Source organism: Arachis ipaensis, chromosome B3 (genome assembly GCF_059453495.1).
Source record: "Arachis ipaensis isolate K30076 ecotype BB chromosome B3, ASM5945349v1, whole genome shotgun sequence".
Taxonomy (NCBI): domain Eukaryota; kingdom Viridiplantae; phylum Streptophyta; class Magnoliopsida; order Fabales; family Fabaceae; genus Arachis; species Arachis ipaensis.
In genome coordinates this window covers 121,570,459-121,594,952 of record NC_142438.1, presented here as the reverse complement: position 1 = coordinate 121,594,952, position 24,494 = coordinate 121,570,459, and the positions used below count along the sequence as shown (strand labels likewise).

The following is a 24,494-nucleotide window of genomic DNA, read 5'->3' as shown; positions in this document are numbered from 1 at the left end:
TCATTTTCAGTACCTGATTATGGGGCAGTTACATTTGGCTCTTTCCTCTTTGATAGTTTACCTACTTTAATTTGATCAATTGCCAAAATTTAAACAAATTAAACATGAATAAAGATGTTATTAATCGTTTATCATTGAGTAACAAAATTATAAACAAAATATTAATTGTTAACATTTTTGTAAATCTCAAAGCATGTATATTTTATTGATCTTATTACAATGATGAGATTTGTTACAATGATGAGATTTGCTTGACTTCAAAGATCACATACACAAAAATTACAGTCTCTTGATTTCTAGGGATAAAAAAAGGTATACATCTGTATAAGTGGTATGAGAAGCTATTCATTGGATAAGAAATCCCTAGTTAGAAAAATGAAAATACATTGCCAAATGATCATTCCAAGAGGCACTACATTCGAGATGCATATTTTAGGAGTCACTGACAAGCTGAAGAGTGGGCATGGAGGTTCCAGCTATGAAGGATTTGAAAAGTGAAAGAGCAAGTTTTGATCTATGCAAAGGAACTTCATGTCCTGCTCCCCTTATTGCTACAAAGGTGAGTCCATCATATTCTTTGTGTCCACCCTCCCACCTGTTTTTTATGATAAATTTAAAATTTCCATCTAGTAACCTTTACTAACTTCATGGATATAATCAATTTCCACCTAAAGACATCAATGATCTAACTTGCATCAAAGTATCAATTCACAAATATTTTCACTTATTGGATTTCAACGTTCACTGAACGACTAAAATTTTCCCCAGAGCTTGAAGAAAAGCATGAGTACAAGAAGGAAAGGAAATCCTACCCATAAAGCTCGCTCAGACAGATACCAATCTTAGATAAATGCAGTTGGCTAGCAAACCCTTCTTGACCTTCAATTAAATGAGCATTCAGCACAAAGCGCGAGTTTGCACCCTTTAGCCAAATTTCAATTTAATATACTGCGAGGACCTTGAAATGGCACAACAATCAATGGATAGAACGTTTTACTATGTAGTTTGAAAATGGTTCTTCTTTACATGCCTTAGAGAGTCGGTTGGATATTCCTGTTTCTCATGTACGATAAAAATTGAGTAGGTAATTCTGCTAGAAGTGCTTGAACTACTGAAATTTCTCCACCTGCAATGGGAAGATTGCAAAGACTTTGTGAGTTAGAAATTACAAACTGATACCTACTTTGAACATCTCGAAATGGAACAAACTGGACTATATCACGTGAAGCAACACGTCCGAATGAACTTTCGAGTCTCTCCCCCTTGGCAGCATCTAAAATCTATTCAAAGGAATAGCAAAACTAAAAAAACCAGTTGTGGTATACTGATCACAGTTCCCATGAGGAACAGTTATGTATAAAAAGGCGACATGTTTTCATACCTCCATTTCGTTGAAATCAGTCCTCCAACTCCAACGATAAGGATTGATAATGGTAGGTCAGAGGCTTTAACAAGGGCATCTTTTGTTTCTTGGAGATCTGTCACCACTCCATCCTAGTGATGTCAATTAAATGTCAGCATCAGCAGTGGAAAAGCAAGATGATGCAAAAAATCATCACAGGCTTAGAAGTCACGACAAAGAAGAATTTTTTCTCATATGCAACACAGATATAGAGTGATTAGCTCTGCTATGATTTTATGGCTGAAACAAGGCGCATGTCGGAAAGAGACATGGAAGAAAAAAGACTAGAGGAAGAGTAAATTGCAGCTACATAGTTCTAGAGAGAAATAAAAAAGTTCTAATTCTTATTTCTTACTGTGATTATTAACAAAACAAAATACTTTCTTGCACCAGTTGCTACAGATTGGCTGGCAGTAAGTGCAGCATTGCTTATGACAGGTCCAAAATGAGTTGGTCCCGCAAGAGAAACATTAAGCAGGGCACTTGCGTATGCCATCATAATTCCTTGGATCCCTTCCACCTGTTAAACACAGAACTTCAATCATGATGAACTATTTTATGATAAGTGAAAACAAAAGCAAGAACAGGTGTAGCATATCTACCTCACAATAGTGACTGCTTCCATTGAGGTTAAAACAATGGGAAACAGGACCATCAATTGGTCAGGCACCAAATCCCCATGTAGGAAATCGTTTGTCTGAATCATAAAACTGTAGCATCTCTCCAACCTCAACAATTGCCTAGAAATAAAGTTGTGACAAGTTCAAGACAAGGATCGCTGGAAAAACAAATGATTCAAACTAAAGATCACTTCTCAGTTCTCACCTTCTGGTATGCATTTGGCCATCCTGAAGGATCGATATAATGCAAAGAATCTGGAAGGCGTGGATTCCCATTTGAAGCAATGAAGCTGATAAACCAGGAGGTTAGTTATATTTGATTAAGAATGCATAAACCTTTGTCATCCTGGTATATCTAAGGCCCCTCATGTTGACAACTACAGAAATCTAGAAAATAACAAGGTACACTTCATTTGAGGATATGAGCTGTACCTGTAAAATCAATGGCCACCAAGAAGTTCAATTCAAAACCCACAAGTAATCAAGGAAACTATATTGGACACTTTCAGAAAATTTGTCCAGATATACCCGGCTCTTTAATACCTGTATTATAGAAAAATATGTTTTATACTTTTTAGAGAAAGAAATAAGGATTCATGACACAAATAAACTTTATAATAAAACCTTGTTATGAGAATTATGACCACCGCCAGTAGGCAAAAATAAAGTTCCTCCTTGACCACTAGCATGAAGCTTCTCCAACAATGCCAAAGACTCTTGCACTTTTCTGATAAAACAAAGAAGCATTTCAGCCTAGAAAGTATATTGATAGACAAAGGAACAAACAGAGGAAGGAAATTAAAAAGTAACTGCCAATTACCCTATCAAATCATGTTTGCCATTGGTATTGAAGTTATAACACTCTAGTATCAAAGGATTGTCCTGTATATAATAAAAACGAAAAAATGAGAGAGCTTCCACTGTGTCTAAATCATGAAGTTCAACATATTATTCCATATATAATCTCATAAAACATGGCCATATTTCCATACTTTTATAGTTTTACGGAAAGAATAAATTAAGAGGGTGATCCTTGTACCTTGCCTCCTACTTGTTGAATGTTTAAGAACACTGGCTTCCACTGTGGGCTGAGATCATTCTTTATAACTTCTGTTTTACAAATTGGAATATGGGTACCACCTTCCACAAGTTTTGATATTATCAAAAAAGGATCCTACAAGACAAAACAAAACCATGTCTTATTTTATATAATAACTGGCTTTCCATATAACACCTAGCAAGAAAAGGAAAAACTAAGACATACACTTTTTGAGAAAAGATCCCTATTTTCCAAATCTGAGCACCTAAATATCATCTCTACTGTAGTCTTTGAGCCAACACATTCCTCGGCATGCACCAAGAGCTTCCTGCAATTTTGGGAATGCATAGATCTGATAGGATCTTCTCTATGTAGCTCTGATGCCAATGATCGATCAGACTTTATAATTATCTGCAGATGCCATACTGTCACTGTTGATGGGAAGAGTTCTTGGGAAGATAATTTATTTTCAGAAATGAATAAGGCGCTAGTGCATCATAATTTGAGTATGCATTATGAAATGCTCGTCTTTTCTGAAAAACTTTTCAATATGCTTGGCAGTTACCTAGTAAGCTATTAACTCAAAGACTGAGATGGTAAGCACTTTCAAACAGCATATATTGGGATTTGGGGGAAAAAGTAATAAATGTGAGATAGTGAGAAGCCATGAAGATACAGCTTAACTGAGAGTATAATGAAATTTTTATTTACTTGTCAGATATCAGACCACAAAAACTTGAACAGCCACAATAGCCTGAAAGATTTCCACATTACCTCCGATAATGCATAAGTTGCCTCACCTAGAAATTGTTGCTCTTCTAGCTTAAGCATCTGCATAAGTCAATCAAAACTTACAAATATGGACTTTTATGCTTTAACTTGTTATCACATCTAATGAAAGAGAAAGTAAAAAGTTCCACATAGCAAATCAATGTATAGTTTTGGAAATAACTAGGAATATATTGTTTCACAACCTTATGAAAAGATTGTGCAGAATGTCAACCAATAAAGAAAAAACTTAAGCAGGTTCAGTTGTATGCATAGAATCATAAAGAAGTCACAAAACAGTAAAATTCACAATCCTATTAAGAAAGGGTTACACTTTAGAATATAACATGTAAAATTATCTTTATTAAATAGCCACTTGAACTTAAAGGAAAAAGGGTGACTTCAAGAGTCTCCAAGGTAAACACTATACCTTCACATCCAAATTGTGAAACTGAGTATCAATGTCGTACACTCGAAACCTGTGATAAAAAATATTTTACAGAATGATTCCTAGTGAAAAAACAAAATGCTAGTGTGCCTTGTTAGAAGTATAAATATAAGCATTTAACTTACACTAAAAACTGAACAACCTCGAAACGATACATGATTAAGTGTTTAGTAATCCACTTAGGATCCAAAGAATTCAGAACTACTTCAGTATGGCCGATTTCCTCAAGTGCTCCATGTTTCCCTCTTGTATAAAGAACCATCATTGGATCAATCTACAGCAAATAACAGCCACACAAACAGTCAATGGTGACCGTATTTACCATCACAACAATTTTGCAGGAAAAGATAACAATCCAAAACCAGAATGAAATAACAATGGCCTGGCCCCATTTTCATTATAAAATATATGTAGTTTCAATGCAACGTCACCATAATCAAATAGTCCTGCACAATTGCCTAAAATGAATTATGGATTTGCAATAATTTCGTTGTTTGTTTGTTTGTTTTGCTTTATTTTTTTAAAAAAAAAATATCACGAGCTCGTTACAGAAAACAAGAGATAATTCTGGTCTTGCAACACTGAAATTGACATTCATCAACTGAACTACATGAAACTGAAGCTGAAAGAAATAACAGAACAAAGATATAAACGACGATGGATGCTCGAAACGACGAACCTTAGAGAGAACATCTCGATCGCGCAAGCCGGAAGCAGAAAACGACAGCTGCCAGCAAAACGACAAAAACGTTACCATAAGAGAAGTTAGTTAGGTAAGAGTAGGAGTGGTGGAAGGTAAAGAAGGGAAAGAGAGGGAGGAACCTCGATCTGAGAGAAGAGGCCGTGGTAGCCGCGGGACCTGAGGAAGTTGTCGACAGCGTCGTTGGGAGCGTCGATGGCGTTGAGGAGGCCTCGGGCAGTTCCCCCGATGGCAGCGCGGCCACCGGGGACGTCGGAGAAGCAGTTACCCATCGGAGACTGAAATTGAATTGAACAATGAATGAATGGAATAATCCTAATCCTGTTGCTGTTCCTTGTTTATCTACTTTGTTAGTTGCCAATCAAATAAATATCTATGAACTTTGTTAGCTTCTTCCTCCGTTATTTCCAGAACCCTTCCTCACTCACTCCTCAGTGGCAATGCTCGCTTTGGACTTTATATAAAGCTGTGGGGTACCAAAAAGCGGTTTCGTTATTTATGTCTGTTTTACCTTCCTTGGAAAAGAATAAGAATTTTCAGAAGCGAAGACTTCAAATTATTAGTAAAAGACCATATTTTCATTTCCACTGATTCCTATCTTTTTGTCGCTCTCTTTGCTCTTTTGAAAGATGATGAAGATCTAGAGAGTCCGTGCAACTAAATATGTAACATGGGACCCGATTTGATACTCTAAATAGGGGTGTCAAAAATCGCTACGGGTGGGGATTTCCGCAAGGACCTTCCGGAATGGGGCCTAATAGTGGAGAATTTTTTTTGTGGGATGGAGATGGAGAGCGAAATTTCTCCAGACAGGTGAGCGGGGATCTCCGCCCCATTTCCGATAATTTCTTGAATTTTTTAACTTATTTATAATCCTTACTTTATTTCTAATATAGGGGTTCTTTTAGTAATTTCACTCATTGAAAAATCTTAATCCTATTGTTCAAGATTTTATTTTATGGACTATGATTTTCTTTGTTATATTTTTGGATTTATAATCTTGATAAGATATGTTTGTGTGTTGTAATAATATTTTGTAGTTTGTTTTTTTGTTTTTTTATATTTTTTATTATAATTTTCATATGAATGTTAAATATAGGGAGATGGGGAATGGGGCCGCGCGGGAAATGCGGGGAACACGGAGAATGGGAATGGGGACAATTATCCCCATGGCAGAGAATGGGGCGGGGACGAGGATTAATTTTGGGGGCGGGGACGAGGAGCAGGGAGGCATCCCCGCCCCGTCCTGCCCCATTGACATCCCTAATTCCAAACTTCAATGAAGTTTAAATGCTCCAAAAACAAAATATGATGCAAAAGAAAGAGGAGAGTTTTTTTTTGCTAGAACTTGTCGACCCATTTTAAGTTGGATGGCCATTTTTGTTAGTATTTGATATTATAGTGAGTAAAAAAATATATTTGGGCTAAGAGTTTTTTTTATGGTAGACACTCAGGTACAGTCGACTTTACGTGAAGTTGATAGTTAAGAACCGTTAGATGAAAATTTAGTCAAATCAGTCAAATCATCTAAGCACTCTCAATTATCAACTTCACGTAAAGACGACTGCACCTGAGTTTCCACCTTTTTTTATTTTGGTATATTTTATTTTTTCTTGGACTATTATACGATTAACCAAAAAATAAAAATAAAAAATTGAAAGACCTGAAATTATAATTCCACCCTTTTAGAGTTATTTTAAAAAATTTTACCAAAAAAAATTAATTTTAAAAATTAAAATATCTTTTAAAATTAAAGTAATTTATATTGAATTAGAAATATGATATAATTTTAAAAAAGACTAAACTATAAAAATAAAGATATATATTTAAAAAATTTAAAATGACAATTATACTGTTGTAAAGTTAATTTTAAAATTTAAAATCTTTTATATATCTCTAATTTTACAATTAAAATGTATTACATGTCATTTTTTCATTGCAATTGGAATCAAATCTTTCTCTCCAAAATTAAGAAAATTTTCTCTTTTCTTTACTAATTTTACAACCTAAAATATGCCACATATCACTCTTTCATTGTAATTGAAATTAAATTTTTTCCTCCAAAAGTAAAGAATTCTTCTCTCCTCCTTACTAATTTTACAACCAAAATGTGCCATATGTCACTCCCTCGTTACAATTGAAATCAAATCTTTCCCTCCAAAATTAAAGAGTTCTCTCTTCTTTCCTTTTCCTTTCTCTATTTCTCTCATTCCTTCAACCACTCTATCTATTTTATATATCATTATCAATATCAATGACTAATTACTAATTTGACAATCAAAATGTGCAACATGACATTCTATAATTGCATTAAAATTGAAATTGAAATATTAAAATTGAAATTGAAATATACCTATATTATGTATCATATATTACTATCTAATTTAATAATCAAATGTGTGATATGACACTCTTTTATTAAAATTGAGAAAAATATTTTTTTTTCAAAATTAATAAACTCCCTTCCTAAATTCTCTCATCTACTTCTCTATTTTTCTATTTCTCTCTACTATTTTTACTCTATATATAATTTATATTTTATATTAGTAATTTGACAAATCAAAATATGTCATTCAATATTTTTTCTACAATTAAAAAATTTTTTTTCTTTCAAAATTAACAAACTCTCGCTCTCACGCTCACTCTCATTTTTCATCTTTATCTTTCTCTCTCTTTTCTCTCATTCTCTATTTTTTCTATCTTTTTCTTTTACAGAAAAAAATTAACAAAATAATATAATTTAAATAAAAATATTTTTATTATTGTTGTTATATACATAGTTTTTTAGTTTTTTTTATTTAAGTTTAAATTTTCACCGCTTATCTTTCTAATTTATATTTTCATTTCTCTTCTTTCAAATATTTATTACATATAATTTGGAGAGAATACTAATGTTATAATTAAAAATTAGAATCAAGATTCAATTGTTTTAAAAAAAATTAATTTTGAGTTAATTTTATAACTATCAGTATAATTTTTTTATGCTAATATCTAATTATATTTTTATATACACAGGGAGAAAAAATATTATTTTTAAATAGCAAGTATAAAAATTAATTATTTCTATTTGTGCAACATACTTAACACTTAATACCTAATTAAATATAAAAGTATACACGTTAAATTATTTTAAATTTTAGATAAGGAATGTTAAAATTAATTATTAATAAAAAATTAGACTTTTTCATATAAAAATAATAACTAAAAATTTTATTATTTAATTTTTTATCTACAGATACCTTGATCTTCTTAGTCAGAGACTTTTTTCAACCTAGGACTTTTTTTTGTAAAAAGTAGTTTGATTTTATAAATCTTGTGTGCCATGCATAATCTATACTGTCAGAACAAAGTGGACCGTAATTTTAAAAAATTTATATTCCCGTAATGTTATTACGGGTAAAAATACTAGTATCTTTTAAAGTTATAATATTAAAATTTAAATTTGAAATGAACAAAATTTGATATGAACAAAATTCTTTCCATATCCAATACGTCACCCATGATGGCCTAAGAGCGTCATCTGTTTCTGATTACTTTAATTAAGTATTAACGTTCCGTAGTGAATTTGATTATAATATTTTAAAAATTTTAAAAATTAGTTAGCTTAAGTATTTTGAGGTTTAAGTTTAATTATTTATATTTAATTTATTATATTATATTAAAATTCATTCTTATTATACATACTAAAGCATTTATTATGTTATTATTTTTTAATTAGTATGCTAAAATTCTAAATGATTGTTTTCACATTTTAATATGCATTTAAAATAGTTTCTTAAAAAAAAATTCTCTTTTTAACATGTAAATCTAGAACTTTATACTTTTTTTTAATTACATAAAGCTTGTTATTCTATTATCTTCTATTCTTCCTTAATTATGAAAAATTAAAATTGAGCAACAATTCATGCTGGCTTACAATTATCTATGTATTTTTTACTTGAATTGGATACTGCTTTTAATTATTTGGAATTATTCTGCGATTATATTGAATAAATCCTCAATTGAATTCAATCTATATGCATCATCATAATCATAATCTGTCAATTCTTCAAATATCTCCTCATCGTCTAACTTATCACCCAACTCATCTAAGTAGGACTTATCACCAGAATACTTCTCATCATAAAAGATACTATCCTCATACTCATATTCACATTTATCTATGATCTCGTCCTCTCCCATAAATGACATTTGCAAGGAAATAATCTGAACATAGACAATACCATAATAAAAATTAAGATTTGAGTACTAAATACTATAAGACAATGCTTTCGGATAAAGCTCCAAAATTTAGACTTAGAAATGAAGAAATCAAACAACATATTTATTTTTTGCCTAGTAAATTAAATACTACACAATGATAATTAGGCATAAATTATTAACAAATCTTAATAATAAGTTTGTATCCGTCTACATAACATTATCTTTACGGACAAAAATTATTTATCAAATAACTAAAATTCACTATAGAAAAACTCATATTTCTCAAACTCAGAGAAAAGCAATCAAACGAAAAAAAGGAGTACAAAATTTTCATTACAAAAAATGAGTTTAAACAATTTTGAGTCTATTCGATTAACAAACTTACAAATTTAGCTATCATGAATAAATATTATATCATCACAATAGCTTACAACAACAATCGGTTATGTGCCAGTTAAAAATCATTCTAAGTTTTAATTTTTATTTATATACTAGGAGAACAAAATTCAACATAACAAATATGATCATATAATAACCACAAATCAATAACAGTATCATATTTAAAGTAGCATCAATTTGCAAGCAAGACAAAATCTTAACATGCATTACTATCAAAATACTATGAACTAGTATCAATTAAGACAAATTACCAAATCTCAAAATAAAACAAGTATAAAACGAGTAAATGGGTATTACAATGCAAAAAATTTGATTTAATAATATTTAAATAAAAAAACAGATACACCATTGAAAAATTATTACACTTCTTTTAAATAAAAGAAGGTAAAGTTTAAAATTTTGCAGTGAATCAAAAGCAAGAAAAAATCATGGAGGATAGTGTTTACCTGTAATAGTAATAGTACGCAGACGAAGCCAAGAAGAACAGGCGCCGATTCACCATGTCTTCGAGATGTAAAATGGCAGATATGGAAGAGTTGCGTGTAGTGACAGACAGCGGCTTGGAACTCCCATGACAGGGCAGCAGGGATTTTGAACCTTGAGATTATTGGAGAGGGAGCCCTGCTTCAACATACTGGTTTAGGGAAGTATTGTAACATCCACCATGTAACATTCAGATGGAGCTTAATTAAATGAAATAAAAAAATATAGCCGGCGTTTAATATTATAGTACCTAGAAACAAAAGTTAAAAAAATATTGAAATAAAAGTAAAGGACTTATTTTAAAGAGGTTTTGAAATAAAAAGTTAAATAAGTTGTTTTTAAAAAAGAGCTTAAAGTATAAGGATTTTTATTAATATCAGTTTATAAATAAGTTATTTATTGTTTGAATTTTTAGTTATAGAAGTATTTATTTTAAAGTTGTAGCATTTGGATAAATAATTCAAAAAATATAATTTTTTTATACAAGAAAATAAATATTAAAATAACGATGATAACAAATACTTTTCAATATTGAATATTAATTTTACATAACCTAATCACTAAGATTACAATCTATTAGGCAATTGATTCTTTATTTGTTCTTTTATTAGTTCCATTTTTCTAGCGCTTTTAGCATTCGGTTCTTCCCCACGTAATATCATTAGAAATTGGTACTTCACTTTAATCCAAAACAATGTTTTTGTATGTGGTGAATAGTAATAAAATTCTAAGAAAAATGCTATTTGTACACTAAAATCAGCCACTCAAATCATCCACCAATGTATTTGTGTATAAATATACGTGTGATTTAATTTATTTTTAATGTGTATTTGTATTCCAACATATATTTTATACTGGTGGCTGATTTTGGTGTACACGTAGGCCGTAGCATAACTCAAATTCTAATTCACAATCATTTTGATTGCAATGCCAAAGGAATTATTGTGTAGTTAGTGTTTACTGCTTTATTGTATATGATATGGTAGGTGAAAATAAAAAATAAATGTGAAATGTGTGTCAATATATATTTTGTTGCTGTTTTTTATTTTTTATTTTTCACTCCTAGGTCAAAATTTTCTCTAACTATACAAATAATAGCAAATTATATAAAAATAAAATTACATGTAAAAAAATAAAATTAAAACTGAGATTTCATACCATACATAATATTAAATACAAATTTAATAATAAAAATAGAGTGGTAAAATGATAAAAAAATACCTAGATGAAATATATGCAGTAGGTGGATGGTCAATACTTCCAGCAGATAGAACATTGCGCAAAAATGGTAGTGAAGGGCCAGTACTTCTAGCAGATATATTTTGCACAGGGCCAAAAATGAAAGTAAATTTTTTTGTTTTGAAGTCAATTTTTTTTACAGAAGTAATAGAATGACTTATCGAAAAAGAGAAATCATATATTTCTTATAAAAAAATAGCTTCTGCTACTTTTTAAATGGGCTCTTACAAAAAATAACAAATTAAACTTCATTGTGAATTTGTTTTGCACTCAAAACTATGTCTGTTTTGTTACATAGTATGAGGGTGATCAATGTCTAATGATCAATGTCTCCCATTTTTCCAAAAATATTATGCTCTTAAAATTATATTACGTGGTATACACGACTTCTCCATAGAAATTATGCAAAGACAGGTAATTTATTAGGCTTTTTTGGCTTTCCAGACAAAAGTGATTTTCAGCTTTGACCTTCGAGTATATAAATTTTTTATTGTAAATAATCTCAAACATACAAATAAGAGTGTAATAGTCTGAGATAATTAAATTCTCTCTAACTAATCAATTTGATTCTGCAGCAAAAGGCTCATGCCCCATCAATGGGCAAATGAAACAGAATTGAAAGAGAAGAGTAATACGCTATGGCACTATGCCCATTGATGTATGTGTGAAAGGGAAGGACCATCAACCAAGAAACAGTGATGCAATTTTGTAAGCAAGGGTGACATGTCTTTTTGTTGAAGCTCCAAATGTACAACAACATGATATGGATATGATTATTATCTTTCTATCCATGTTCATAAATGAGTTCGATCGGTGCATCCACCCTCACTAGTTACCATCACTTCTACGGTCCTACCTTTCACTTATTTTACTTTTTTTTTTCTTTTTTATCTTGTAAAATATCATTTATTATTTTACCATATGTTTAGTAAGTCTAAATTGGTCTAAATATTAGAAAAGAAAAACACACAGAATAAATATTGTATATATAATGATAAAAATCATGTGTGGACTGTGGAATGATATTTAAAAATGAGAGTGACATTATAAAATACTTTATTTTTGATATTACATTTATAAAATATTTGAAGCATTGTTAGAATTTAAATTTTATACTTTAAATACTCGGGTTATTAGATCAAATTTTATCTGCTTTACTGCATTGGGCAGTTACAGTTTTGATTTTGAAAGTTTTTTCTTATAGAAAGAAAACTATATAAATTAGATTTGGGTAATTCTTATTTCAGACAATATTAAAATAAAGAAAAAGTCTAGAAAACTAATTATAATATAAATCAACTCAATCAATTTTTTCTTATTTTTAATTTCAAACTTCGAAAAATTAAGGTAGTGACGAGTTATTTTTTTTTTTTTCCCGTAATGAACCTGTTTTCAACTAATTGACTCCAGTTGGCTACATCTTTAATTAGTTCTCTAGCAGGATCATAAAATAAATCTATCGGGTAGAGTACTAAATTGGTCCTCTATGTTTTGGTGTAATCCTGTTTTGGTTCTTAGGGTTTAAAGTGTCCTATTTGAATCCAAAAAAGTTTCATTTAGCTTCAATATAGTCTTATCGTGAGGTCAAAGTTAAATAATTAACGGAATGTTCTACATAATAATTAACGGAATGCCCTACATGACAGCAGTACAAGAACAAGATCGATAATATGAAAAACAAGTACAAGCTCCAGAGACACAAAATCAACTGTGGATGCATCAATATATTTATTTATCATTCTTCTTACAATTTAAATGAAATATTTTCTATATTACAATATCAAAAATGAAATATTACATTTATTCATCAATATATTTATTTATCATTTTTATTACAATATTTCGTTATCCTAAATCTATCTTATCTTTTTTCTATTGATGTTGCTGTGGTGTTGTTTATGAATTAGAAGAATTCGGATATTATTGGTTCACATTAGAATTAAAAAAAAAATACTAATCTCCTTTTTAATAATCAAACTTTATGAATACTATAATTATAATATAAAATATTTATGGTCAAATTTTATACATAATAATGTAATTAAACTAATCTATCTATCTATCAAACAATAGATAGCCGTGGTTTCATCTCCGAGCTGGAGACCTCCCCGCATTCCACGCCGGTTCCAGTCCCAGGTGGAGGCTCTCTTCCACGATGGCATCTCCTCCAGCGTGGCTTCTCATCTTCAGGGGTGCATGTGCTCCTCTGTCATTCCGCCGTCAGCTATCCCTTTCACCTTCTCGCTCACGCAACCTACCTTCCCTTTCACCGAATCACTCACGCAACTTGCTTTCTTGATGGATTTGTTTGAACAGGTAATGATTACTTGGAACCCTAGGAGCTTTGCTTTCCTCTCCTAATTTCCTTTCCTCTGCCCTACGAAACTCTGTGTACGAGCTCTGTTTCTTGGGAGTTTCGTTCGTCGCCGTTCATCCAGGTTAGTGATTTCCCAATGGAGTCTCAAATTCAAGATCTCCGATCAATCAATCAGGTGCATCCAAACCTATTTTCCTCTTCATCCTTTTTCTTTTCCTCCATTGTGTACATCCTTGTGATCAATCTTGGTATATGTTCCACGATTAACCCAGATTTTATTGTTTAGGGTTTGTGAAATTCCTAATTGTGCAAATTGTGATCATTTTTTGTATCTGTTCGACGGTTAACTGAGATTTTATTGTCTAGGATTTGTGAAATTCCTAATTTTGCAAATTGTGATCATTTTTGGTATCTGTTCGACGGTTAACCCAGATCTTATTGTCTAGGGTTTGTGAAATTCCTAATTTGCAAATTATCTATCTGACTTGGTTTGTTTCTAGGTTCATGTTCTTAGTTACATTCTTTGGAAGTTGCTGTTAATTTTGAGTATGGTCTATGAATCTGTTTCATCTTCTTCATTTCATTATTTAGAATTTGATCTGATTATCATTTCTCCTTTTGCTACCTGTTGAATTGTTTGTTGCATGTGGTTTGTGTATTTCATCAAGGGAGGTCTTATGGAAGGTTTTAGAAAAGAGGAGAGTAAGGATCGCATATATTCGGGCAATTAAAGACATGTATGATGGGGCCACAACTAGTGTGAAGACTCAAGGTGGTGTGACAGAGGAATTCCCTATTGGTATAGGATTACACCAGGGATCATCCTTAAGTCCATACCTTTTCACATTAGTCTTGGAAGTACTCACAGAGCACATCCAAGAGCCTGTGCCATGGTGCATGCTTTTTGCCGATGATATCGTCCTTATGGGAGAGTCAATGGAAGACCTAAATAAGAAGTTGGAGTTATGGAGAGAAGCTCTAGAAGTGTATGGTCTGCGCATAAGCCGTAGCAAGACGGAATATATGGAATGTAAGTTTAGTCTGAGAAGGGAAAACTCCAATATAGAGGTGAAGATTGGAGAAAACATCCTGCGAAAAGTTAAAAGTTTTAAGTATCTTGGGTGCATCATACAGGATAATGGAGAGATTGAACAGGATGTAAATCATAGGATCCAAGCAGGTTGGTCAAAATGGCGGAGTGCATCTGGTTTTATATGCGACAAAAAAGTGCCTTTAAAACTTAAAGGTAAATTCTATCGCACCGCTATAAGACCGGCTATGCTGTATGGTACGGAGTGTTGGGCGGCTAAAGGGGAGCACGAACATAAGTTGAGTGTGGCAGAGATGAAGATGTTGAGATGGATGAGTGGTCATACGCGATTGGATAAAATAAGGAATGAAGATATAAGGGAGAGAGTTGGAGTAGCACCCATTGTGGAAAAGATGGTTGAATCGCGTCTCAGGTGGTTTGGACATGTGGGAAGAAGACCGATAGAACATCCAGTCAGGAGGGTGGATGAGATGGAAGATGGACAAAGGGCGAAAGGCAGAGGAAGACCTAAGAAGACCATCCATGAGGTGGTCAAACGAGATCTACATGTAAACGGTCTCTCTGTAGACATGATACATGACAGAGCACAATGGCGTCGTTTGATTCATGTAGCCGACCCCACTTAGTGGGACAAGGCTTTGTTGTTGTTGTTGTTGTATAAAGATTGTCTTCTTATTTACCTTTTCTTATATTTATGGATCATGGGTTTGGTTTTGTGAATCATTGTCTAGGTATGGGGTTTCTACCTAATCTACTCTCTCCATGGTGATGTGATTGACAGAGTTTTTTCAGCAAAGTCAGTTTATAGACCCAGCTTCTCCTATTCAAGTTTTACATTCCCAATTTCATTCTCTCCTATTCAAGTTTTGCATTCCAATTTCCATTCTCATTCACTAATCCCTTTGAATTGTTTGGGCTGAATGTATCAATTTATAATTTTTCTGCATTCAGAATCATGTTCTATTATTTATAATTTTTCTACATTCAGAATCATAATTTTTTTCCACTCAGCCTATGCTATTCAAGTTTTGCATTCACATTTCCATTCCTATTCACATTGGAATTTGTGCTTGGCTAATAATTTCTTTTTGAATGACAGGACCCAACCTAGAGAGTTCTCTAAATAGCTATGTTGTAGCAGGTTAGAATGATAAGGAATGTTGAAACAATTTAAACCCCCCAACACTAAACCTTTTTAATTAAGTGTTATATTATTTAATTTCATTTTTATATTGTTTAAATAAAAACTATTTCGATTAAATATATTCTTTTTCTGCAGACATAATCATCTTCTGCCATATATTCTTCATTGAAAATGTGGAATCATTATCAAGGTATGGGATTTCTTCTTAATCTATTTCATGAGTGGTGATGTGATTGACAAAATTTATTTGATTGTGTGTCTAGAATTTTATTCATATTCAGTTGCTGTTTTGAAGCTATGCTTACCTAATACATTTACCAACTGTCATTGCTATGAGTAGGGTGAATATTTGGAATAGTTGATGACTGTCATCCCTATGATCTAATGATATGTAGGTGCACTGTACATAGTATTGTGTGCTATCTTCGTTTTGGTCCCTATTCTATGAATTCTTCAAACTTTGAATGTTTTTTTTTCATTTTTTCGGGTCAGATTTTCCTAATGTGATTAGTTCTGCCTAGCCCATGGAATGGAGATGCATATGGACTAAGAGTTTCTTTTTCCTCCATTTTCATGTTCAATTTGAATTCAAAAAAGTGACTATTATGCCATGAGTTTTTCTATAAAAGGATGGTTGGGGAACCACACTCAATGCAAACATTTTGCTGTCTTTTATTTTCTCCTAATCTGTGTTTATTTCACATATCTATTTATAGCTTACTCTATTTCATAAAGTGTGTTATGCTTTTTTTTTCCTGCAATGCCTCCTCCATCTCCATTTATATTATTTTCTGGGAGTCTCGAGCTTATGATTATCATAATTTCCTGGTCATTTGAATTTTTCCAGATCTGAGATCTGAAAATTGCGAACATAATGATTTGATCTGAATTTTAAGCTGCTGGATATTAACGTTTAGTTGGTCTGTGCCCTATTTCGTGATTTTTGCAAAGAGTTGGTATTTTTCTGTTTGTGAATCTTCTCGGCTGTTGGGATTTACTTCCATCTATGCTTTGCTATGGTTTTGAAAAAATCCCAAAACAATGTTACAAAATTTCCTAGTGGAGCTTGAGCTCATATTTGGTCAAAATTTGCAACGGTTTCACTTAATTTTTCTTGAATTTGAGCTAGATGGCTTTGGTTTCTTTTTTTTAATAAGAAATAAAAGAAATTTTGTTTTGGGTTTTGGGATTTCTTTGAAGTTCGTGTTTTTGGGATTTTGTTAACTTATGAGGGAGTGTGTGTCTGTCTTTCGTGGCATATAATATTGTTAGGTGGAGGCGTCAACAAATCAGGTGGCTGACCAACACATGCCTATGTACCATCTTCCTTCCAAGATCCTTTGTCGGGTCATCAACGTGCAGCTCAAGGTAGTGTTCCTTGATCCATGTTATATGCTATGCTAATTTTTTGGTCATTGGAAAGAAAAATAAATAAAAAAGAATTCATGTGCTTTTTGAAGCTTATGAGGACTGTCATGTTATGTTTGCTTGTTTCAGGCGGATCCCGACACGGATGAGGTGTTTGCCCAGATTGCGTTGCTTCCGGAGCAAAGTGTATCTTTTCTCAGCTTTGTTGTTTAGTTTTGGAAAATTATGGAATATGGTTCTTCTGTTTTGCTTGTTTTGTTTTTGGTTTTGAATGTTGTGTTGTGATGGCAGCAAGATGAGAACGCGGTTGAGAAAGAGCCTCCACTGGCACCACGGTGACATCCTTCCCTGCACTCTGTGCCTGCAACTAGATAAATGGAGCCTCAGGTAAATTAATTACGGTTCTTATTTCTTTTTCCATCTGATTATTTGTTACTGGCTGATTTTTTGTTATGACTAGCTGTTGTTGGCTCTGATGAGTTTTTAGTATGATTTTTTTGTTCTTGCTGATTTTTGTTTATTTGTTCTTGCTATTTTTTAACATGGAGGGTTCGCTTCCACTGTTATAAGAGATATTGTTATGTTTATGTTTGCCTTTTCTTTATTAGCTTTGCCTGGTAAAAACCCTACCTCATTTAAATTTTTGTTCTGTTTTGTTGTTTTAATGGAACTATGGAAGTGTTTCTTCATAAAATTCCCTCAATACCCAATTAAGGGTCCTGTTGAGAGGCAAACTAAAAAAAATATTGGTTTTAATTTTACATAGTGTTAGTTTGAATCACACTTGTTTCTATTAAAGGATGATCAATGTTCCTGTGAATCACACTCTTCTTTCTATTATTTTCCCACCCGATCTATAATATTCCGTTTTTGTTTGGAGGGAGGAGGATCCGACGTGGAAGTGACATGGGAGCATTTTTTATATTCTTTCTTTTGCTTTTATCTTTTAATTTTTTCTAATCCGAATATGTATAGCAAGAGCCATTTTACTGTGTAACATGCTTAATCACCGAACTAATCCAAATATTCCGGTTTTTTTAGGAATATTTCTCCATTTAGGCTAAATATATATTTGTTCACTGTGATTTTGATCTTGTTTTCCCTTCTTCTATTTCGATTCCCTTGCGATCCTATCCTAATTTGTCTTCAAATTTTGATTTTTCCCCTCTTTTGACATTTTTTCGGTTCTTTTGAGCATAAGCGGTGGTGCTGAAGATGATAATGGAGAACAGTGGGTTGAAGTCATTTTTTGGGAGTTTGAGCTTATGATTATCATAATTTCTTGGTCATTTGAATTTTTCCAGATTTGAGATATGAAAATTGCGAAAATAACGATCTGATCTGAATTTTAAGCTGTTGGAAATTTAGGTTTAGTTGGTGGTGCACGAATTGTAAATCACACTTTTCACAACTCGTACCACGAACCAGCAAGTGCACTGGGTCGTCTAAGTAATACCTTACGTGAGTAAGGGTCGATCCCACGGAGATTGTCGGCTTGAAGCAAGCTATGGTTATTTTGTAATTCTTAGTCAGGAAATCAATGATAAGAGTGATTATATTTATGAAGAGTAAATAGCATAAATTAAATAATACTTGTTATGCAGTAATGGAGAACAGATTGAGGATTTGGAGATGCTCTGTCTTTCGAATCTCTGCTTTTCTACTGTCTTCTTCTTCACGCACGCAAGGCTCCTTCCATGGCAAGCTGTATGTTGGTGGATCACCGTTGTTAATGGATACCATCCGTCCTCTCAGTGAAAATGGTCCAAATGCGCTGTCACCGCACAGCTAATCATCTGTCGGTTCTCACTCATGTTGGAATAGGATCCATTGATCCTTTTGCGTCTGTCACTACGCCCAGCACTCGTGAGTTTGAAGCTCGTCACAGTCATCCCATCCCAGATCCTACTCGGAATACCATAGACAAGGTTTAGACTTTTCGGATCTCAGGAATGGCCGCCAATAATCCTAGCCTATACCACGAAGACTCTGATCATGAACCAAGAGGCTAAGAGATACACACTCAATCTAAGGTAGAACGGAAGTGGTTGTCAGGCACGCATTCATAGGTTGAGAATGGTGATGAGTGTCACGGATCATCACATTCATCACGGTTAAGTACAAGCGAGTATCTTAGAACAAAAACAAGCGTGATTGAATAGAAAACAGAAGTAATTGCATTAATTCATCGAGACACAGCAGAGCTCCTCACCCCCAACCATGGTGTTTAGAGACTCATGCCGTCAGAAATACAATATGAAACATGTAAAATGTCATGAGAGATGCATAGTAAGTCTCTAAAAGTAGTATTTATACTAAACTAGTAGCTAGGGTTTACAGAAAATGAGTAAACTAAGATGGATAGTGCAGAAATCTACTTCTGGGGCCCACTTAGTGTGTGTTTGGGCTGAGCATTGAGCTTTACACGTGTAGAGGCTTCTCTTGGAGTTAAATGCCAGGTTGCAGCTTGTTTGTGGCGTTTAACTCTGGTTTGTAACCTGTTTCTGGCGCTTAACTTCAAAATAGGGCAGGAAGTTGGCGTTTAAATGCCAGTTTGCGTCGTCAAAACTCGGGCAAAGTATGGACTATTATATATTTCTGGAAAGCCCTGGATGACTACTTTCCAATGCAATTGAGAGCGCGCCAATTGGGTTTCTGTAGCTCGAAAAAATTCATTTCGCGTGAAGTAGGGTCAGAATCCAACAGCATCTGCAGTCCTTTTTCAACCTCTGAATCAGATTTTTGCTCAGATCCCTCAACTTCAGCCAGAAAATACCTGAAATCACAGAAAAATACACAAACTCATAGTAAAGTCCAGAAATGTGATTTTTGCATAAAAACTAATAAAACTATACTAAAAAGTAGCTAAATCCTACTAAAACTATATAAAAAATACCCCCAAAAAGCGTATAAAATATCCGCTCATTAGTTGGTCTGTGTGCTATTTCATGATTTTTACAAATAGTTGGTATTTTTCTGTTTGTGTATCTTCTCGGCTCTTGGGATTTACTTTATAATTAAATCAGATATTAAGAAAGATTATTACTATATATATTTTGGTTTTGTTGTGTAATCATGTGTTGTGTAATACCGTTTCTTATGTTTATTTCTGTGTTAGGTTGAAAAGAAAATTATCGATGAGAAAATAAAGTGATTAATTGCTTTTGAATTAGTGTGGGTTGGTCTCAAATTTATCTTTTTTTGGGTGTAGGTTTTACTTTGTTTTTCAGCTCTCTTAGAGTTTCAGCTAAACTCTTCTGCATGATTGATAAAAGTTTGTAGCTTTTATTTTATTTTTATCTGGGTCAATCTTGATAAATTTGGTAGTTAAAGGGGTGTTTTCATTTAATATGGTATATGATTGATTGAGATTCGAGTTGGAACTATTCCAAAATCCAAAAGACACTGTATTTGAATTTGGATGGCTTGATTTGTTGGTTTGTTTTCTTTTGGATTGATGCTTTTTTTTCTTTTGATTGTTAGTTAATTCTGTGTTTTGAGAATCAATTTTATGCTTATTAGTTTGTAGGAATTCATCATTAACATTAATTAAAGCTATGTTAGTATATTTTCTAAGTTCTTCTTATGGTTTGATACATGATAAATAGATCACTCCCAATTTGAATTGCAGAATAGTTCAAGTACTGCTAGAGGATGAGAATGAACGAATGGCACGTCGAAAGAAGATCTAGCTTTGAAACTGAGTATCCCTTAGCAAGAGAGTCTTCAAATGTATCTGAAACTGGCTCACTCTCCATTGTTGTGCTTGGTGCATTTGGTGATCTGGCTAAGAAGAAAACGTTTCCGGCACTTTTCCACCTGTATCGGTAGGTTGGTGCCTTCCATTTATAGAGCAATATATCAAAGTCTTTGGATCATGTCTAATTGGCGTGTTACATAGAATTGAGGTGAAACTAAAAAGGAAAAATGATGAAGAGGATCACCATACTATTTATTCATAATTTGTTCTTTTTGTAGATGGAATATTTTCTAATAGTTTTTTACCTTTAATTGAAGGATTTGTTTCTTATGCTTGGTGAATTTATCTTTAGGGATTCCTACCACTAAAAGAAGTTCATATTTTTTGGTTATGTAGGGACAAAAATCTTTGATGATGAACTGAGAGATCGATTGCGAGGGTGAGGCTTTCTGCAGAAAGAAAAGTGCATATTCTTTCATTTTTTCCAAATATTTATAAAATACCGAAAGGGAAAGGATGGGAATCAGTCACAAGTTTCCCTTATATTCTAGAATTGAGAATATATAAATGCAGTGAAACGAGTTTATGGTTGCAATTGCTTCCCTTGAATTTGCCAAAAAAACTTTACTATACACCTTTTTTCAGTTGATTATTATTTTTAGACTATTTTTTCATGTAACTGATATTTTGATATACTTGCATATAGAGGTGTGGAATTGAAGTAGGTTAGTAGGTCACATAAATTTATTGAAGTTGTCCACTAAAAAAATATTTTCAGTGATTCTATCATAATCTGAAATTTGGTAAAGAGTGTGATCATTTTTGTCTCACCACGAGCATATCCTTGATAGTAGAAAACTCCACTGTAAGTGAACTAAAAACTACTGGGATTCAGAAAAGTCTTGTGATCCTAAAGAAATAAAAGTAAACAATTTTCTCATTGCCCCGGCTGAGAAAAAATGCTTCAGGCATGCAATTCCAGAAAGATTTACCAAGTTTAGATTCAATAAAATAGAAACATTAGAAGTGCCACTACCATGTTCATTCAGAGTTAGTTAATTAACTATTAACTATAATCATGTCCCCCATCTACCTTTCAAGCTAACACCTAATTTAATTTCTAAATGTACTTAGAACGAACATAATAATTAATCCATTGTTATGTCCCACTGTTACTGATGAATTGTAAATAAAAGATTTAATTATTATTAATGCACAAATTAAACCTACTTCCTTAAAAGACTTTTAATTTGTCTTTGTTTCGAAGCAATGAAATCCTTATAGTAGAGATGATTCAAGGCCTTATGCTGCAGTAGTTGTAGGAGTATAAGTATGCCTTCCATAGAGAAAGCAGAGAGTTCATCAGTCTCTGATTGGTTGCCTTTGGTGTCAAGTGTCGCACAAGTCATGGTGCAAGAGAGACTTGATCACTTGAACAATTGGTTAGGGAGAGAAGGCTGGAAGAGAGATGCAGGAGGCAGCAGCAAAACAGAGTGAGAGAAAGAACTAAATTTGTTATTATGGTGGCAATAGAGAAATGCTCTTATGATCCAAGAGAGAATTTTAGGGAGTCCACGTGGAGATGATAACAGGATATCACATTAAAAAAGTCAGAGATTTAGACTACTCTTATCTCATGAACTTCAATAAGTACCATGGTTTTATACTTGAGCTTTTTCATGAGTTTTGTACTAATTTATTCTTATAATGTAATGGCATTGGTAATAACCATTCATCAAGCTAAGGCTATTGTGTGTGTTAGCCTTTAATCCACTTTCACTTGCTTAATTGAAGTAGAAGCCACTACTCATACTCGTGCCTTTTATGTCTCAGATAGATATTATATTAAACACATGCGGCTGTAGCTACATGCAATTAAGGATTGATTAAATATTTTAATGAATTATATTAGGTTAGAATTAGATAGGTTTTGTTTTTTAGATAGATTTATCACAAATTTAAATTTTATTTAAAAATTTGTTACTGGTTAATAAACTGCTGTATATCTAAAATAAAATTTGAATATCTAATACTTAATAAAAAAAGACCAAAGTGATTACTGGACTAACCCAAATTAGTTGATTAAGTTACTTAGGATGTGTTTGGTTTTGCATTGGGGAGGAGAGAAGCACGTCTGAATCTCTTGAACGCTTCATCTTTATGTTTGGCAACATTTCTATCCTCTGAACGCAGAAGTGATTCCACCCTTCAATCCACGTTTACCAAAAGCTACAAATTCTAGCTTTTCCATTCACTTTTTTACGTCTGGACTGTAATTTATGTTCTACGTACCAATTATATCCTTCATTATTCATATGTTTGTTGTGTTTTTTATAAGATTTTTTTAATACTCTCTTATGCATATTATTATTTTTTATAAAACTTCTATTATTTTTTTGTTTATATGAGTTGTTTTACTGTTATTGTTATTTCTTTTTCATATGGAATATGTTTTTTTCTTTGTATTATAATTCTATTAATTCTATTAGAGTACTAAAGAGTATTGAGAGTACTAAAAAAAGAATATTAAAATTTATTTAAATATCTAAAATAAAATTATAAGATAATATAGAATAATTATTTAAATTTATGTTATTTTTTATAATTTTTTATCTAAAAATGATTTTGAATAATGTAATCCAAATAATATTTAGCTTATTATCATCTATTTTAAATAAAAATTACTAAACATAAATCACGTTAATATACTAACACACTTTTAATCAAAATCAATTTTACAAAATAAATGTTATACAAACATTCATTTACAAACGTTAATTCAAACACATACTTAGATGTCTAGCCAAATTTGTTTCAATAATTTCAAGACATGGGGCCACAAATAATGTGTCTGTTTGCAGATTAATCAAGCAAGGAATATGCTAATCATATATCATATGCCAATCTAATTTAATGTTGAATGTTGCTACATAATCAATCATAGAATAGGATGACAATATATTTCACAATTAAAAAAAATTGTTCACACAAAAAATGTTTAGTTTGTATATTTTTGTATATAATTTAGAATTTGTATTTTTTAAATTTTAAATTTTTATTTTAAAAAATAAGATGTGATCTCTCACCTTTAAATAATTTTTTTTCATATTTTTTTTTGTCCCACATATGAAATAAATGATCAGAGATCACATTTTACCTAGTAAAATAAAATTCAAAATTTAGAAGATCTAAATTTTATAATTTATACTTTTTATATTTTGGAAGAAAACCAGAAATTTTAAAAAGAAAATATGTTAAAATATCTTTATATGTTGTGTTTTATTTAATATCATGTTGTCAAATTACTGTTAAAGTATCGGATTAGAACTATTCCTATTTTTACATGTATGTTTTATTTAAAATTATTTTAAGATATTTTTAATTTTTAATATAATTACATTGAAAACTTTTTTAAATATTAAACCAAATATATTATTTAATTTCATGGCATTTCAGATAATATGTATAAGACCTAATATATTTACTATTTTATTGTGATGTAATTGAATAATAATGTAAAAAATTTATGATATCAATACAGAAAAGTTAAATTTATTCTAATATAAATTTTTATTTTTCCTTTAGTTTTTTTAGGGTTGAATTTTTTTAGAAC

At 32.0% G+C, this 24,494-nt stretch overlaps 1 protein-coding gene across 14 annotated transcripts; it reads right to left on the bottom strand.

Annotated features, from left to right (window-relative positions):
• Positions 1 to 174: 174 nt before the first annotated feature.
• Positions 175 to 5,817, bottom strand: LOC107630875 (protein BONZAI 2-like). 14 transcript variants are annotated; one of them, XM_088508007.1, is made up of 16 exons: positions 5,100 to 5,817; positions 4,957 to 5,004; positions 4,403 to 4,551; positions 4,260 to 4,308; positions 3,836 to 3,892; positions 3,287 to 3,472; positions 3,062 to 3,196; positions 2,843 to 2,904; positions 2,647 to 2,749; positions 2,455 to 2,565; positions 2,228 to 2,312; positions 2,005 to 2,142; positions 1,758 to 1,922; positions 1,382 to 1,494; positions 1,210 to 1,301; positions 175 to 1,126 (listed from the first exon to the last, which is right to left on the bottom strand). In XM_088508007.1, the coding sequence occupies exons 1-10, from the start codon at positions 5,247 to 5,249 to the stop codon at positions 2,482 to 2,484; spliced, it is 1,023 nt and encodes a 340-aa protein (XP_088364133.1). In that variant the 5' UTR covers positions 5,250 to 5,817; the 3' UTR covers positions 175 to 1,126; positions 1,210 to 1,301; positions 1,382 to 1,494; positions 1,758 to 1,922; positions 2,005 to 2,142; positions 2,228 to 2,312; positions 2,455 to 2,481. The 14 variants fall into 14 exon arrangements, with proteins under 14 accessions (XP_088364133.1, XP_088364134.1, XP_088364135.1 ...); XM_088508008.1 differs by having other exon boundaries at positions 1,210 to 1,280; XM_088508009.1 differs by lacking the exon at positions 1,210 to 1,301 and having other exon boundaries at positions 175 to 948; positions 1,031 to 1,126.
• Between the last annotated feature and the right edge of the window lie 18,677 nt (positions 5,818 to 24,494).